This window comes from Triplophysa rosa, unplaced genomic scaffold (genome assembly GCF_024868665.1).
Source record: "Triplophysa rosa unplaced genomic scaffold, Trosa_1v2 scaffold17_ERROPOS6775743, whole genome shotgun sequence".
Lineage (NCBI taxonomy): Eukaryota > Metazoa > Chordata > Actinopteri > Cypriniformes > Nemacheilidae > Triplophysa > Triplophysa rosa.
The window spans coordinates 28536-46579 of record NW_026634191.1 but is presented as its reverse complement, the minus strand read 5'-3'; the positions used below and the strand labels follow the sequence as shown (position 1 = coordinate 46579).

Sequence of the window (18044 nt, the reverse complement as noted above, 5' to 3'; positions counted from 1 at the left end):
TCAATGCAGTCAATAATTCAAGTAGTTGCAGAAATTTGTATTTTCTCATAACAATTTTAAAACCTTGCTTCTTATTACAGCTTTTACAACAAAGCAGAAATACAAGATCATTTTGCCTCCAGATTGTAGAGATTAACCAACATGAACATTACATAACGAACATTACATAATTTAATATGAAATTGTATTTCTTTAGCTGGTGAATGCGGTTATACCAATTAAATTACAATGTTTGTGCTGTCCTAACATTAAAACTTATCGCAGCATTTATTACTAAAAACTCCCAACAATATAACATGGAAATAAAAAATTAACTGATGGTATAACCCACACTATTGTTATAAAAACCTAGTGGCGACCAAACTCTTGGCTACTATTTATAGCTTCTGAAATAATGTCTTGGAACTCCTGATACGTGCCAAGGTGTTTAGTTGGAAAAGTTATGCAGACCGCACAAGCATTGACAACAGGACAGCATATGTTGTGAGAACCATAACGTACATCACAATCATGGTCAAACTCAATGTGAATTTTAAAGCCTCCCCTTTGTCATGCAATAAGTGGAACATGCGCTTGTCCCGTGAGCCACTGGAGGAAGCTGCTTACAGTGATGTAGTTACTTGTGTTGTTCATGCCCTCTTCCTCTGGAGTGGCCAGTTCTTCTAAACAAGATTAAAAAAAAAAGTTTAACAAGTAGAAACAAGAAAACTGATTTGAGAAAATGTCCATTCCTTTACCTTCATCCTCTAGCTTCTGATTAAAATCCTGTAAGAAGTTTATAATGCGACACTCTCTGTGGCGCCTGAGTGAGCCTTCATCACTGAATATTGGTGCCAAGGCAAGCTCAATGAATTCTGCATCCACCTAACAAGTTTAAAAGTGCACTTGCATTTTAATATATAAAGGTAGACCTACTTCAAAAGACATTCTATGATGCAATCTGCAGATTTAAAATCCTTTTTCAGGTGTCCAGGTACAAAGAGCTGCAGGCAAGAATCACTTTGACGAGTCACTAAGTCGTGGAAACCATACAGTTTCAATCCATCACAGATCTGCTGCAACATTGGAATTATCCGGACCGCAGAGTGCAGAACTATGGCACTTAATAGACAAGAAAGAAAACATAAACTTACATGTGTCAATTGTAAACTTTCACTTAAATACATTGATGTTGATTGCATACTCAATGATCGCTGCCTTCTGCTCATGGACAATAGGTCCTGAATATCCGCTTGCCAAAATTCTGTCAGATAGGTTAGTCATAGAGTTTGTATCTTCATCAACCTAAGGGCAAGGAGAAAAATGAATATAGCTCTAAGGGAAATGTACAGGTGCATCTCAAAAAATTGGAATATCATGAAAAAGGTCAATATTTTTTGTCACTCATTTCAGAAAGTGAAACCCATATATTATATAGATTCGGCCTTCAGGTCATCTGCATTGTTGGGTCTGGTGTCTCTCATCTTCCTCTTGACAATATCCCATAGATTCTCTATGGGGTTCAGGTCAGGCGGGTTTGCTGGCCAATCAAGCACAATACCACCATGGTCATTGAACCAGCTTTTGGTACCTTTGGCAGTGTGGACAGGTGCCAAGTCCTGCTGGAAAATGAAATCAGCATCTCCATAAAGCTTGTCAGCATAAGGAAGCATGAAGTGCTCTAAAATTTCCTGGTAGATGGCTGCGTTGACTGTCAGCCACAGGCTGATTGCCTCCATGCCACGCTGCATTGATGCAGTAATTCATGCAAAAGTAGGCCCAACTTGAGTGCATAGAAATGAACATAGTTTTTCGAACCCTGACATTTCTGTTTAAAATATCCTTTTTTATTGATCTTATGTAATAGAAAATTTAAATGAGACAATGAATTTTGGATTTTCATTATCTGTAAGCCATAATCATCAAAATTTCAAGAAACAATAAAGGCTTGAAATATTTCACTCTATGTGTAATGAATCTATAGAATATATGGGTTTCACTTTCTGAAATGAGTGACAAAAAATATTGACCTTTTTCATAATATTCCAATTTTTTTAGATGCACCTATATAAGATCATTTTATTTTACAAACATGTCTTGTAGTGTACATTTTCAAATGTTTGATTTGTTGGATCTAGTTTTTAAAAACCTGTTCAATAAGCTCTATGAGTTCAGGATCTGCAACATTGTCTCTGGACATCTCTTCCTTATTAATAGTGCCTGTACAGATGTAGTCATAGCACCATTTTTTAAAGAAATTGGGTGGAGGGCCTCCTTGTGCTACACTCACTTCAAAGATCTCTCCACAAGTCCTGTAATAACTCAGAAGTGATTTGTGTGAGTGTTTTGAGGCAACATAACTGATGTGTGGATGAGGAGTGTTATATCAAGCATGTTTTTTATAAGCTTTTTGATTTTACATTATATTTATTTGTACAAAATGCCTCAAGGGTGTTTTTCTGTTGTAGAAGCTGGCTGTAAATGATCCCTAACATACTTTCATAGAAAAAAAAGAATAGAAAAATAGAAAAATAAAGTAACCAACCCGGAGAACAATCAATTTGCATACTACTACCTACTTGAAATTATCTTTCTTGTAATCTGTAATGGAGTACTTTGGAACTTTTCCTGCGTCTCCTCCCTCAAAGAGGTGTGATTCTAGTCCTTTCAGCATTTCTGTTGAAATGTAGATCAGCAAATAAAAAATAAATAAATTCAGTAGTGCTCTAATTTAAGGCAATCTAGCACATACTTCACCTGTTAGGAATTCTTTTCTGAGAGCTCCATTGTCAATGCCATACTCTCCGAGGAAGTTAACAAAGAGAGTATTCTTTGGAGAAGATTTTTTTTGCCGTTTCCACTGCAACATGCACCTTTCATAAAGACCTTCTCTTGTGACACTTACATTAAATGTTGATGTGTGGTCTACACATTCTCCAATCTCTGTGAGGATGTCAGATAAGCTAATAAACAGAGCAAGTAGAAATAAACAACAACAAAATGCACCAAACAGCTTTCTAAGAAAAGGTCAATCTCATAAGACAGTCAGGTGTCATCAGATATCTTCCATTTACCTTTTACATTGTTTCTCTATCATCGTTTCACCTACCACATCTGTAACCTCACTCGCAAGCTCTTTTTCAAGTTCCTCAACAAAGCTGCAGAGACACAAATGTAGGTCTAACGCATCTTTAACTAATAGCAGTTGCTCCAAATGTGTACCCGTGAAAATGAGCAGGGATAAAACTTTAATTATAACATAAATGTTGTGTAAAATGAATTTTGGGAATCGTCACAAACCTTTCACCACAACTGCTTGCGTGTAGTTCCACTTAGTCTCTCGAGTACAAATTCAGGCAAACTGGACAGGCAACCTATGAAAGTAATTCACTTACAAACGTTAAGCTCCTCTAAGTATAAAAATATACACTACAAGTGAATAATAATTAGATCTCCTAGAATTATACTGATGCAAATGCAATATTAAATAACTAGATAGTGAAAATGTGAGTGATGCTTTCGTGGCAAACCGCGGAACTCAGCACTAGTGTGATGACACTTTAAGTACTAATGAATCTAACCAACCCCCATTTCTCTACGATGTTCTTACGCAGAGATATTCATATTGCTAAACGGTTGCTAGGCTAATATGTTTGGTTGCTATGGGCGTGGCTTGGCATCTGCACTTGATAATACTCTAACCTATGAGTGAAACGAACCAACCCCCTTTTCTCTATAATGTTCTGATGCAGAGATATAGGTTTTGCTGAACTGTTGCTAGGCTAATGTGTTTGGTTGCTATGGGCGTGGCTTAGCATCTGCCAACTGATTATGCTTCAAGCCATAAGTGAAATAAACCAACCCCCATCTCTCTATGATGTTCTGATGAAGAGATATAGGTGTTGTTAAACGGTTGCTAATTTAACATGTTTTGTTGCTATGGTCGTGGCTTGGTAGCTTAATGAACTTCCTGGACCACTGATTGGTTGCCTGAGTAATACGAGCACACCCCCTTGTCTCTACGACACTGTGTTGCAAAGATATCCACCTGCACTTTTTATAATGGGAGTCTATGGGATCGGTTGCTGTAAATGGTTGCTATGGGCGTGGCTTAATAGCTTCATGACGATCATGTGACACTGATTGGTTGCCTGAGTCAAAAGAGCCCACCCCCTTGTCTCTACGACACTGTGCTGCAAATATATCCATCTGGCCTTTTTATAATGGTGTTTAATAAAAGTGTCCAGAACAAGAATTATAAATAATAAGTATGTTCAAATAGTAATACTCTTTTTTTCAAAGCATCACTAATTATAATATGCTCGCAAGATAGTAATAGTGAGCTTTTTCAAAGCATCACTAACTAAGGCTGTGTTCACAGCTTAATACAAGAATTTGTATTGAGGTCCAATTTTTGTATTTCAAATGCTTGGAATTTAGGCTCAACTTACTTTACCTAACCTGAGACTAATAAATAATATGCGTGTTGAAACGCAGTGAAATCTTTGCACGAGCTTGCTTTTCCGGTCTGAGGCATTCACATGCATATGAATATAAGTAAATGTAATAAAAAGCCTAGTGTGATGGCCCCTTAATAAAGCAACTCCCAAAAAGTAAGAAGCTAGCATGTGCAGTTTAGTTCTGTGCTGCAATCTGCCCCAACGTATCTGAAACAACTCAACCCTGTTTTTGCCATAACATCTAACATATTAATTTGATGTGAGAACAAGAGCAATGCCAAATCTCAGACTGAATTGGATTTACAGACACATAAACATAGCTAAATTTATTTTTGGTCAAAATTTGATTTTGGACTGACAGTGTCACGTAGCCCAAATGTTTTCAAAATATAGCTATAGTGCAAATTTGTCTTTACCTTTACATCCTCCACAGACATGGAGACTGCTGAAGGCTCATTTACAGATCCCTTTAATTTGAATAGAGTCATTACAAAAGCATGGTTACTCGTGAAGAACTAAATGGTCCCAAAATACATTTAAGTAGTGCAAATCGTTCCATACCTCGACATCAGCTATGGACGTGGAGACTGCTGGTGATTCATTTGATAATGCCTTTGTTTATAATGGGGTCATAACAAAAGACTGGTTAGATAAAGAACTTCTGAATTAAAACCAATCATAAATCCTTCAGTGACATAAAAGACCATAGCAGTTTAAAGGAATACACTACATTACTTTTTTCTAAAGCCGAAAAATAGTATCTGCAAAGGGTTAAAAATACAGCTTTAGAGGGTACATTATGGAGCTTACATCTTTATCAAAATCATCAATGTTGGATTCCAAACTGGACTCATCACCAGAGATTATCTGTAAAAAATGTGTCAAATAAATTATTGTAAAATTATTTAAGATTTAAACAAGCAGTGAGGGTGTTTTCAGTACATCTTACCTCACAATCAGGGATGCTATTTTGCTCACATTTGGCCACATGAAAAGCTAGCAGCTGTATTGGCACATAAACCTGACAGGTAATGCACTTGGCTTTAGGCATCCTTTCAAATTCTTTGGCTGACATTGGTAATGGTGAAGTATCTCATTTATGCTGAATTGGCATTATGTAGAGGCATGCCTTTCCTCCTGCTGCCTTAATTATATATAAACCAGTGTAACCCTCTGCATCAGGTGCCACCACTGTCAGTGAACGTTGGCCAGATCCACCTGTTTGGATAAAAAAAGACAACAATATTTACAGGATACTGAATACATTAATTGTTTAGTGCAAGTTAATGTGTTTCTTACCAGCTGCTTTGTATATCATCCAAGCCCCATCTAATTCTCTCAGTTTTGGAAAAACTTCACAAAAGAGCGATGAGATCTGTAAACAATTCAAGTGACTGTTACCCAGACAGATGCTGGCACTGCATGATGCATAAAATAAAAAATACAATTCACTGCTTCATAACATTCTATTTACACACATTACTATTTAAAGTACTATTTCATTCTTTTGTCTGACAATAGAAATTTAAATGAAAAACTTTTTTATTGGGCATTTACTTGTATTAAAATGCAGTACTGTATCTAACAATTTAGAGACGGAACGCAAGTACGACGAGAGTTGAATGAGCATCTAAACGTAACTATTATAATGATTATCTTCCTGAATAAACTTTGTTAATTTTATTACATCATCACTTCATCTTGTGCCAGCTGTTCTTCCCTTCATCTCTGATAGTAGACATCGAAGTCTGCAGGCCATGTATGGCAAGGATGAAACAACAGTAAAGTATCATTTTGAATCAATATCAAGATAGTATAATCCAATAAATAATATTGCTCATTTGGATAAAAGCGTCTGCTAAATGACTAAATGTAAATGTATCAGATCTGTCACTACCTCTGCATGATTAGCTTCTTCGGGTACGCTAACGGTCCTTCGTCCCAATCCTGCCTGTAGAAGGACCATATCTTCAATTCCTTCAATTCTCTCTCTGTATTCATCCAGGAGAAAGAACTGCACAGAAGTAGATTTTCTACACCTTTTTCTGGCTAGTTTTCCTGCGGCTTTAGATTTAAAAAGGCCAGGAAATGCTCTGTGGATAATGCAAAGGACATGAAAAAAACTTTAGCACATATTTAACATTTATATATTTTACGAGAGAGAGAGAGAGAGAGAGAGAGAGAGAGAGAGAGAGAGAGAGAGAGAGAGAGAGAGAGAGAGCGAAAAGGGGGCTGTGTATGTGTTTTGACAGTTTGAATTTGAAAACAAAGTTAGAAAAGCCATAAGTCTGACCCAGAGCCGTTGACACAGAGAATTGCAAAATACTTTGATCTCGGCACCACAGTCATGTGGTTCATGAAGCTATCAATTCCAAACTGTCAGTTTGTTTAAATGTGTTTATTTGTAGCAATTTTCACTAACTATCAACACATATGCATTCATTACTACGCAGACTACATTTATGTATGACAGCACATAATGTGTGTTAATACAGTATATTTTGCATGTGTTAAATAAGAAAATAAAGGAATATCTAATAGTTCAATGACTATGGCGATATTTCTGGTTTTAGACTTTGGATTCATGTTTTAAAATGTAGAGAAATGGGGTCATGTGAGCCATAAACATGAGGAGTTGTGAATCAATCACTGTATTTTATCTTATATGTTTTAAAGCGGCCCAAACACACGCGGTTTCTGCCAATCTCATATTAATCTTGAGTACCTATAGAGTAGTATTGCATACGTTGGATTTTCGAAGAGTATTTAGTTTGATCACATTTATAAAAGATAGATACAGCTGTACGATTATTTCCGAAAGCATACGGCGCGTGCGGGGGGGAGGGGTAGGCTGAACTAAAGCACGTGTGCACCCATTGCCAACAAAACACAGACATCAGTTTCACTCAGCGCATGCTGTTCATGTCCGGTATCTTTTAGCGCTGGGACGGCTCCATATATCAGTTTCAAACTATCTCCAAATCCAGCATTATATCCACCGTTTATATAACATTCATTACCCAAATGCAGTGAACAAACAAACACCTGAACTTTGCGAACGTATGCTCTCTCTCTCTAAAATAAAATTTAATAAACTAACCAGTGGGTATTTGGGAAACGCTTAAATGAATGGGCTTCAGTGCAATATTTGGAACTATAGATCTCTCCACAACACAAGTTACTTCTGCATTCCATTCTTTCTATGGATGTCTATGGGAGTGTGGGGGTGTGGGAACTTGCTCTTTCAACAGCTCTTAAGAAAAGTGTCTAAAGTCCGTAAAGTTTGGAGTTGAGTATGAAAATTTAGTCTTGCAAGAATAAGAAGATGAAGTAAAACATGGCTTTCTCAATCCAACATAAATATCATGACAAACAATCAGTTACTAATCATTATTAACATACACTTTAGTGTCCTAAATACTTCCTAACCTGGCCATATCCTGTTGCATCCCCTGGGAGTCTGCACTCTGCCAGTCTCAACGGTTCTAGGGCCTGCCTGCATTTCATCTATATAATGAATTAATGTACAAGCTTCTGATTAGTGAATTTTATTACCACAGTAACATGTTTACATGTAACACTAACATTTAACTAGCTAGCAGGTAGCTGATTGTACACTTACCACTTTGAGAAGCACTAACATTACCTGGAACATTAATGCGCAAAGGACCTGCACCCAGGGAACTCCTCAAGAGGTTTACTAAATGTTTTGTGGCAATCTCTATTTTCACCTATTTTTAGTAATGAAATGGATCCAGCACATCCATTTTAAAAAAGTTGATCACGTTTAATTGAAGTAATTCATCAGTAATCCAATTAATCAACATACAATTACTATTAGGACTGCTAACGTTAGCTAGTCTTGTCAGGCCTCGGGCTTGAGTCTCAGCCTGTTTTGTTTTCTGTGATGTTTTGTCTGTGTCGAGCACATGGTTGAGTTACCGCTCACCATGCACTCGGTCTGTGTATGCCCCGCCCCCTTGTTTTCCCCACTTATTCTTCTCACACCGGTTTCTCCTTTCCCTCATCACAGTTCACCTGCTCCCACTTCCCTGTTAATTATTCCCTTATTTAAACCTCCTCTGTTCTGCCGCATGTTGTCAGATCGTTAGATTGTCTAGCTACCGTGACCTCATGTCTTGAGAATATAGTCTTGTATACTCTTCCTCTTGTGGATTACTCACACCGCCTTTTGAATCTCTCCCTCACGGACGTTCGAGAGGCGGGACGATCTATTGCTCCTGGGACTCTTCCTCTGGTGGATTACTCACGCCGCCTTTTGAATCTCTCCCTCACGGACGTTGAGAGGCTGGACTATATTTTATCAGCGAATATCACTCTTGGGAATTATTACACACGAACTGAGATCATCCAATCTTGTTTTTTCGGCCGAGCGCTCGAGCCTCCTTATTAAGACTTTCAGGGTTGTGCTGTGTGTGAGACTGCTTGCACGGTTGTTGTTTTTTTTTATTCTGGTCTCTGTGAGTTCCGATTGAACTAATTAAAAGAAATCTGTCTCCCGCATCTGACTCCGGTGTCTGTCGTAATAAGTCTAGCGGTGCTCAGCCGTTCTTCTGTTCCCTCGTTTTATGTTTGAACAACTAATGTTAAAATAAAGTCAAGCCTGACTATTTAACTGACTAGATTCCGATTATAAAATAAATATCACACTATTTATGCTTTTAAAGCAGATTAGTAAATTACCTCATTACTCTCCGCCATATTTAGGTATTAAAGACTTGATGGCGGCAGCAACAGCCAATCACAACAGGATTTCCAGGAAGTAACGGGCCAATGGGATTTGTTGTCACAAAGTCGTAGTGTCCCGCCCACTGAGTGCCAAAACTCGAAATGACTTGCGGGTGTGTAGAAACCCAGCTCGCGCGTGTGTGCAGATCGACGCGCGTGTAGTCAATGCTGTGCACGAGTGATTTCCTTGGCCTCCGGGTTTGTTATTTTCCCTCGGAAGTGTTGATTTACATGCACAGACTTTGTTTTTGTGTTCGAGTGTGGGATTTTCAGTTTCTGCAGGTTTATATTTTACGTGCAAGCTTTGTCACTGTGCTTGCGCTGCTGTAATTTGCTTGCGCGCTGTGTTTACATGCTCACATAGTTTTGTCCAACTTCTAACGTCATATTCTTTGTCCACTCAACAGCTAATTTGCATCGTTATGACCTCCTGGCAACTTTACAAAATACCATTCCAAATTATGACATAATGAAAAGAAAATGTTTTATGGTCACACAATATACAGGTGCTGGTCATATAATTAGAATATCATCAAAAAGTTGATTTATTTCACTAATTCCATTCAAAAAGTGAAACTTGTATATTATATTCATTCATTACACACAGACTGATATATTTCAAATGTTTATTTCTTTTAATTTGATGATTATAACTGACAACTAATGAAAATCCCAAATTCAGTATCTCAGAAAATTAGAATATTACTTAAGACCAATACAAAGAAAGGATTTTTAGAAATCTTGGCTAACTGAAAAGTATGAACATGAAAAGTATGAGCATGTACAGCACTCAATACTTAGTTGGGGCTCCTTTTGCCTGAATTACTGCAGCAATGCGGCGTGGCATGGAGTCGATCAGTCTGTGGCACTGCTCAGGTGTTATGAGAGGCCAGGTTGCTCTGATAGTGGCCTTCAGCTCTTCTGCATTGTTGGGTCTGGCATATCGCATCTTCCTCTTCACAATACCCCATAGATTTTCTATGGGTTAAGGTCAGGTGAGTTTGCTGGCCAATTAAGAACAGGGATCTTCAAGAACTTAAAACCTGGATGTCAGATAACTTTCTACAACTAAATGCAGACAAAACCGAAATCCTGCTGGTTGGCCCTAAATCACAGAGCTCCTCCCAGCATGACTTCTTCATAGATATCGAAGGTGTCCAGATTAGGCCCTCAACAACTGTGCGAAATTTGGGAGTGTTGTTTGACTCTGCGTTATGCTTTGATTCACACATTGGTCAGATAGTTAAATCATGCTTTTATCAACTGCGAAATATTGTTCGTATACGTCCCTCACTTAATTTTGCAGATGCTGAAACTATTATCCATGCTTTTATAACCTCGAGATTGGACTGCTGTAACTCCTTATATAGCGGCTTACCTGCCAAAGTTATTAATCGTCTCCAAATGGTGCAAAACTCTGTTGCTCGAGTTCTTACATTTAATAAAAAATCTGCGCATATCACTCCCATCCTTCACCAACTTCACTGGCTTCCTGTGCCCAAACGTATTCAATTCAAACTCTTAGTTTTAGTTTATGAGGCCCATAATGGCCTAGCACCTCAATATCTAGTTGAGTTAGTGTCACCATATGTTCCTGCACGGACTCTCAGATCTAGCAATGATAACTTGCTTGTTGTGCCCAAGTATAAACTCTCTACGGTGGGTGGTAGAGCCTTCTGTAATATAGGCCCTAAGCTATGGAATAAGCTGCCCCATAATGTTCGTGCCGCCTCCTCTCTCCAGACCTTTAAGTCTCAACTTAAAACTCATCTATTCACTTTGTTCTCTAAATAACTCTTCTAACTCTATGCTTCCCCTTTCATCAACTTTCATCATATGATTGCGAGACCTTTTATTGTTAATTAACTGTAGTTTCTTGTTGTCAACACTTGTTTGTATTATTGTTCCCTCTGATTGTTTGGTGTATTATGTTTGTCAATTGCTTGTATTACTTTGTAAAGTGACCTTGGGTTCTTGAAAGGCGCTATAAAAAATAAACATATTATTATTATTATACATGGTCCTTAAAGAAGCGACTTCTCTTTGGAAATGTAAAGTTACACAACGTGGTCAGCAATTATATAAAGGCCAACCAATCCCATTGTAATGTATCCTGCTTATTAAATATAGCGCGTATTGCCTACGTGAAAAGCAAAAAAGCAATCGGTTGAAATATTGTATTAGCTAATTTCCAACACCAGAAATCATTCCTGGTATAAGCGAGGTCAGCCAGGGTAAAAAGTAAACTGCATTCCCTTTAAGCAAAGATTGTGGACTGTGAGTGGTAGTCTGCTGGTTAGCGTGATTGACTCGAGGTAAATGGCAATATGTCCCGTAGGTAATGTGAGTGGTCGCGTGCTAATGAAATTTAAGTGGGCAGGTGATGTGCGTTAAGATGATTATTGAAAGGCTGTTGGCGAGGCTGTCGGGACCGCTTAAGAAACTTAGAATATGCTGTAAGTTTGTTGTGGAAAAAGAGCTCTTATTCCTGACTTTGTTTATATATTAACCACGCATTAAATGCTGAAATATAAAAAAATCCCTGTAACACAGATAAACGTAAGACCAACGATGTAAAAATCTGCAAATGGTCCGAGCGGGACTCGAACCAGCTAAAGACGCAACGCGCGACTGCGAGCAAACCGAGCTAACCTGTAGACTAACAGCAACGACTCGTTTTACTTCTAATTCTGTCATCATTTACGCACCCACATTTACACATTGCTTCCTGGAACATACTGCATTAGTTATATGTTTTTCTTTCATTTCTTTCCATTTTTGTTTTCCACAAAGTTAAGCTGGATATGGATTTGAGGTGACACTACGGTCAGACGGTTTCATCGCGTGCCAGACCCCAGTTAACTTAAGTGAACAGCGCTCTTGGAAATGGTACTGGATGCTCCGAGCCTCCGACTTGCCGTAGAGCTCGCAAACCCAGAAGAGGAGGGGCTGTGTATATTAGCTAATAAGTTTGCATTTTGAGTGCGTGTGACGTTAAGATAACGTCGATCGGCGTGCGGCGTTATTTAAACGCGTGGCGGCGTATGACGTTAATTTAGCGCCATGCGGCGTTAAGGTGGCGTTTTAATATTAATACGGCGATCAAAAGCACGCGAATTGTGAACCTGTTGGCTTTTGATAGTCTGACACCATCGGCTTGCCATAGCTTTGAGGTAACAAAAAACCGCGCGTCGGAAGCGCGCTCTCTTCATGTCAAAAGCGTGTGCTCATTTTTAGGGCTTGAGTGTGTCATGTTTTGTCCGCTAGATGGCGTTAGGACTCTTGTTGAAGCCAACCCAAAACAACATGGAATTATCGAGGACAACTGATTGTAATGATGCGAGTTATTATAATGAACGGACAGCGGATTATGATTGTTCAGTTATTATAAGTATAATTTAGCTCCACAAAAAAAGACAGAGCCTGAAACATGACATTTTTCTTTTAAATGGCTGTGGGAGAAGACAGTGAATAAAATATACTTAATCAAAACTTTCTGAGGTAGTTGTGAGCAGTGGCGGAGCCAGACAATTTCCATAGGGGTGGCCAGACTGAGACCATAGCTCACACAGGGGTAGCACAGAAACTGATATCATCTTTTTTTTCCTATGTGGCAAGTCACTGTGGATCTAGTAGTGTTTCTTAGTCACTCACTCATTTACTTAAACAGGCAGTGATTGCCATTTAGAATTACATCATGAAGATCCACATAAGCTTTTTAATGTATTACTAAACTGATTTAAAAAAAAGATCTGAAACAGTGTGGCATTGCAGAAGGTGGTGTCTTTTTAATTGGTGATAAAGCTCACACCATAATGACAATTTACACGACATAAGAATATACCAGAATGCACTTTTATCAAACAAACATTACAATATCACAGAAAAACCAAAATATAGTAACCTTAACATTATGGGCAAGCATTTCAAAAATATTCCTTTGCAATACTTTGCATATAATCATTTGGCTGCCAACTGCCAACAAAACATTTGAATTCCCTTTCAAGGAAATGACACAGACAGACCACCTCCATTAACCTAAATCAGCACTGAAAGTTGACTTTACTTTTAATGGCCTTCTACAACGCTCTTTTAAATGACACTGACACAGTGAAACTGTTTATATCTTGCAACTTTCATACTGCTAAGTTAACAGCCTAAATTAACTTAGCAAACTTTACCATGTCTGTTTCAACTTCAGCACGCCAGCCATAATATACATACATTAAGACAAGAAACATATCAAACATAGTGAATAAACTTAATTCTTCTTGTTAACTTACATGTGACCTCCCGCGGCGGGAAACAGACAGTCCTCTGACTGCACACGCAAAGTCCGTTTGGAGCATGTGGCTACCCGATCCGTCCCGGAAACACGATTTGTTCCGCGCATGCGCGAAACTGACGTCACTTCCTGTTATCGGCGACGTTTTACGACAGTCTTCTCGACCTGGGACCAGCTCGGAATCTGGCAGGGGTGCATTTCTCGGCATTACACCTGTTCCGGGCGTCTTCGAATTTTATCATCAAAGGTAATTAAATTGCGTTAAGCGATTTTATAATTAAAAGGAGAACTGACAATCTGTTACAACCTGGGTCATGTGCTTAATTTACAAAGTTATGTTTAAAATATCGAGCTACATTAACTGTACTTGTTAAATTCCCGTATAGAATAAGAAAACGATAGAACCCTTCACAGAGATGCTAATGGTTTACATTAAAATACTGCTATGAACCATTAGCTTTTACCATTAAAACCATTACAAATTTCTTTCTTTGTAGTGTATGAACCATTAGCTTTTACCATTAAAACCATTACAAATTTCTTTCTTTGTAGTGTGATTTGGGCATTATTTTATATATTAATTATAAAATCAATTTATATATAAAATTGGTTAAATTTATGTGATGTTTTATTGACCTTTATGGAGTTTAATTTTAGTCAGATATCAGATAATATGATATTTCTTTTAACTGCAACTTTTTCATGCTTTTTTTCTTCTTCAAACAGGCGACAGTCTCTTCTACACCGGCCCAATTAAACAGTACATGCAGGCTAGTTGTCCTGTCCGAGGAAGACAACCTGATGGTTTTGGAGATAAGACTTACAGAACCATATTTAGGTTTAGACTTAAGATAATTTACTGGCCTTGTTCCAGGCATGTTATTTGGTTACAGTTTCCAAAAGGAGCCTCGTTCTCAGGCTTCAAGTTCATCAAAGAGCCTAGTTCTCAGGCTGCACACCTGATAATTTAATTGCACGTTATGTAATTTTGTGTTCTCTTTGGAATCCCAGACACATTGCAAGCTTCATTGACCCAGGATCCTGGACTGAAAAAACAGGAAGAGACCTTGAGGTATGTTTTTTTTTAATGATGGAATTGTGTCAAGCAAATGTATGTATATAACTAAACATGTTTATTCGACTGTGCTCTGGAATACTTGATTCTGATTGGCCAGTTGCAACATTCCAAGGTTTGATATTCCCAGATAACAAGTACACAAAACTAATAACACATGGTAACCCAGTCTTTATCACACTGTCAGGCTTTATTCTGCGATAACAACCTGCTGCCTGTACATCATCCCTTACCTAAAAATTGCAGTTGTTTTTTAAACTAACTGTGGATGCACTTTTCCTTTTGCAGTTTTTTCCTCAACAGTCCAGTGGGGATTCTTGTGGTGTCTACATGCTGATGGTAAGAATGTTTAATTTATCAAAGCTGTTAGATAATAAAACCAAAGTCTTACAGTGTTATTTGTGTTTCACAGTATGCTCTCAGCATCTGCACATCATGTCCCTTAACATTCACAGAGGTAAGCTGGATTTTCACACAAGTATGTCATTGAACTACTGGTATGTGTGCATTTTTTTTGTGTGTTTGTGTGTTTTAGGAGGAGGTGCCATTGATTCGCCAGTGGTGGTGCATTAACCTCATGGAAAGATTTTGCCTAGAAGGGTATGATAGATTCTACAGATATAATTTCAGTATCTTGGCTGTATTAAGTTAGCTAAAGCTATTACATAGAGTTCATATACATTTACATATATTTTCAAAGGCATGGACAGAGGTTTGCATACTGGACCGAAGAAGCATCCCAACTCCTTCAGGGGATCGTTGAGCCTGTGTTTAGGGTGTCGAAATTCACCACCACCAAACTGTCACCCAGCAGAAGAGTTGTGGATGACAAGGACATTGATAAGGTTAATGATTATACAGTAGTGGTTATACATGAAGCATTTGCATGATTGCTGAATAAATAGTATAACTGTTGTGCCATTTTACTATGTAAGGAATAAATGACTATAGGCCATTTAATTAGTCAACCAATTAGAATGAAGCATAAACTTCATTTACTTCAATAGGTGCAGCAGCCAACCATTGTCCGAGACCTAAATACAGCGTGGTACTGGGTACAGAATCACAGACACTTATTCCGTGGGGAGGTGACAGAGCCTGCCTTTTTGCAGATGCACAGGGGTGATCAACAAAATGCCATCAAGAACCTCTTGGGGGTCAATTCTCTGAGGCGAAGGATGCCTTTTTGTTTATATTTCATTACCAAGAAGACATGGAAACATTTTTGTCGTACTGTGTTGATGACCAAGGCCTAAAGGTCAATGCTATGTTCTACAAAGAGAAATGTAGTGTGTGAGTGTGTGTGCACGTGTGCACGTGTGTGAGTGAGTGAGTGTGCGTGAGAGAGTGTGCATGTGCGTGCGTGCGTGTGTGTGTGCGTGAGTGAGTGAGCGAGCGTGTGTGAGGAATGGAACAATGTATAAATAAATTGAAAGAATATATATATAACTGTGTATTCTGTGTGTTTCTTAAATGCAGTTAAATATCTAGAACAGTTATGTAGAACCTATCTTTAGAAAATGAATAGAAAGAAAACACATCTGTATGAACATCTGTATTTTCCAAATTGTGTCTAGCAAATTTAAACAATTCAGTTTAATTTGACCATTTATTTAATTCAATGAAGTTAATTTGTGCCACATATTAACCAAATTTTAACCGAAATGGATCGGGTAGTTATTTTTTATGACCACCTTAAAACAAACATGCATTATAATTCAGCAACAATTTAACAAGCCAGGAAATATCTCAAAGCATTGTAAGAAACAAATTAAGAAAAAAGAAACTTATACAGATATAATAAATACATTTATTAATAAATGTAATAAAATATATGTATATTAAACTCCGAGTGTAAAACAACAGCAGTAACGGTATAGCCTACATACTCGAAACTGCCGTAAAGTGTTTCGATTTATTTCAGACAGGAAGTGACGTCAGTTTCGCGCATGCGCGGAACAAATCGTGTTTCCGGGACGGATCGGGTAGCCACAGAGCACTCGCGAACAACAACAACAACACTACTTCTTCTTCTTCTGTAATTGTGTTGGTGGTTGAAATTCAAGTTGAGTGTATTACCGCCACCTTCAGTTTGGGTGGAGAAGTACTTGTTTGAGGTGCGCTGTTGAAATGCGTCCATATGGGAACAACTGTGTACAGAAATGGTTCTGCAAAAAAGTCGCCGGCAAAGCAGTAGGGGGGCCGGGGGGCCAAAGATTAATTTATGGTGGCCTTGGCCACCATTGGTCACCCCCTGGCTCCGCCCCTGGTTGTGAGGTACATATGCCACATTTATGTGACCTCCCCTGATATTCAGCCTTTTTGCTGTGGTGCTTCGGCTCCTCCCACTCAGGTTGCCATAATGAGACTGTATGACATAGGCTATAATGTTTCTTTCTGCAGGTGCGTTGTGCCTCAGAAATATTTTGTAACAAGAAAACAAAAACAACTCTTGGTTGCAGTGTCCGGTTCAGATAGACGGATTAGTTAAAATGAAATGAGGGTAAGTCAATCTTGAGAAAGCAGGGTAAGTCAAGCTCGTGAGGTAACTCAGTTACCATGGTAACTTTGTGAATGTGAACCTAACCTGGGGCCGGATTCACAAAACATTCTCAGTTAGAAAATTCTTCACAACTGCCATATTTTTTCTTAAATTAAAATTTAATAGAAATGTTTTGTCTGAATACAACGTTATTATTGAATGATAACATTACCCTTTTTTTAGAGCACACATTAACCATTGTACAATTAAATGCAGTAATAAGCAAACTCACTTACCAAGAAAATGACAACAACAATTGAAACAGTTCTTTAGCGAAGAAAATCCGGTTCTACGACACTAGTCAGATTGACTAGCCTTCCCGTCCTGCGTTAGCAAGCACACGATTCACTAACTAACGTTAATCGGTTATATGTTCCGTACTGCTATCGCTACAAGCAACTTTTAGATTCTATCAACGACTTCAGCTTCTAATTTCTGTTCTAAATTTCGTTCTCTTTGCTTATTAATTCTAACGACGACACATTGGCGTTCGGTCGCCCTGTTTTCTTCCTAGATCCAAATCACTACATGTGTGAATCTTCTCCATCTCGTGCGGCTATCACGCTACAATAGTAGGCGGGGCTATTGATACGCACCATATTAGTGTTACGCTTCTTCCTTAAGCAATAGACTCGATGCATAGAGTGCTGCCTACGTATTTCCAGTAAAATCTCAGGGGGCGGAAATACTTCCGGGTGGTATTCAGCCATAGCAGATGCATTCTATTACTGGTCAGTTCATTTGTGAGTTACCGATCGATAAAGATTAGTATTCATATTTCATAGTTATATTAAATATATTATTATATTTTTTTAATATAAAATCAAGTGATGAGTTTCAGACAGTTTAAATGCCTCCGACGCCAGGGTGGGTCATCCCGGTTTTGTTGTGTCCCGTTTTGTGAAGCTTCGCAAAGGTTTAACTCCGTTGTGAGTTTTCACTCTTTTCCCAAGG

The 18044-nt window shown here is 38.3% G+C and overlaps 1 protein-coding gene and 1 long non-coding RNA gene across 2 annotated transcripts; one reads left to right on the top strand and one right to left on the bottom strand.

The window, feature by feature from the left end:
- Window positions 1-5257: 5257 nt before the first annotated feature.
- Window positions 5258-6387, bottom strand: LOC130549815 (uncharacterized). The gene is made up of 3 exons (XR_008962275.1): window positions 6337-6387; window positions 5739-5814; window positions 5258-5657 (listed from the first exon to the last, which is right to left on the bottom strand). It is a non-coding gene; the product is annotated as an uncharacterized LOC130549815 (long non-coding RNA).
- Window positions 6388-13535: 7148 nt separating this feature from the next.
- LOC130549819 (uncharacterized) lies at window positions 13536-15873 on the top strand. The gene is made up of 7 exons (XM_057327157.1): window positions 13536-13720; window positions 14485-14545; window positions 14837-14887; window positions 14961-15005; window positions 15084-15148; window positions 15249-15393; window positions 15556-15873. The coding sequence occupies exons 1-7, from the start codon at window positions 13536-13538 to the stop codon at window positions 15802-15804; spliced, it is 801 nt and encodes a 266-aa protein (XP_057183140.1). The 3' UTR covers window positions 15805-15873.
- Window positions 15874-18044: the final 2171 nt, after the last annotated feature.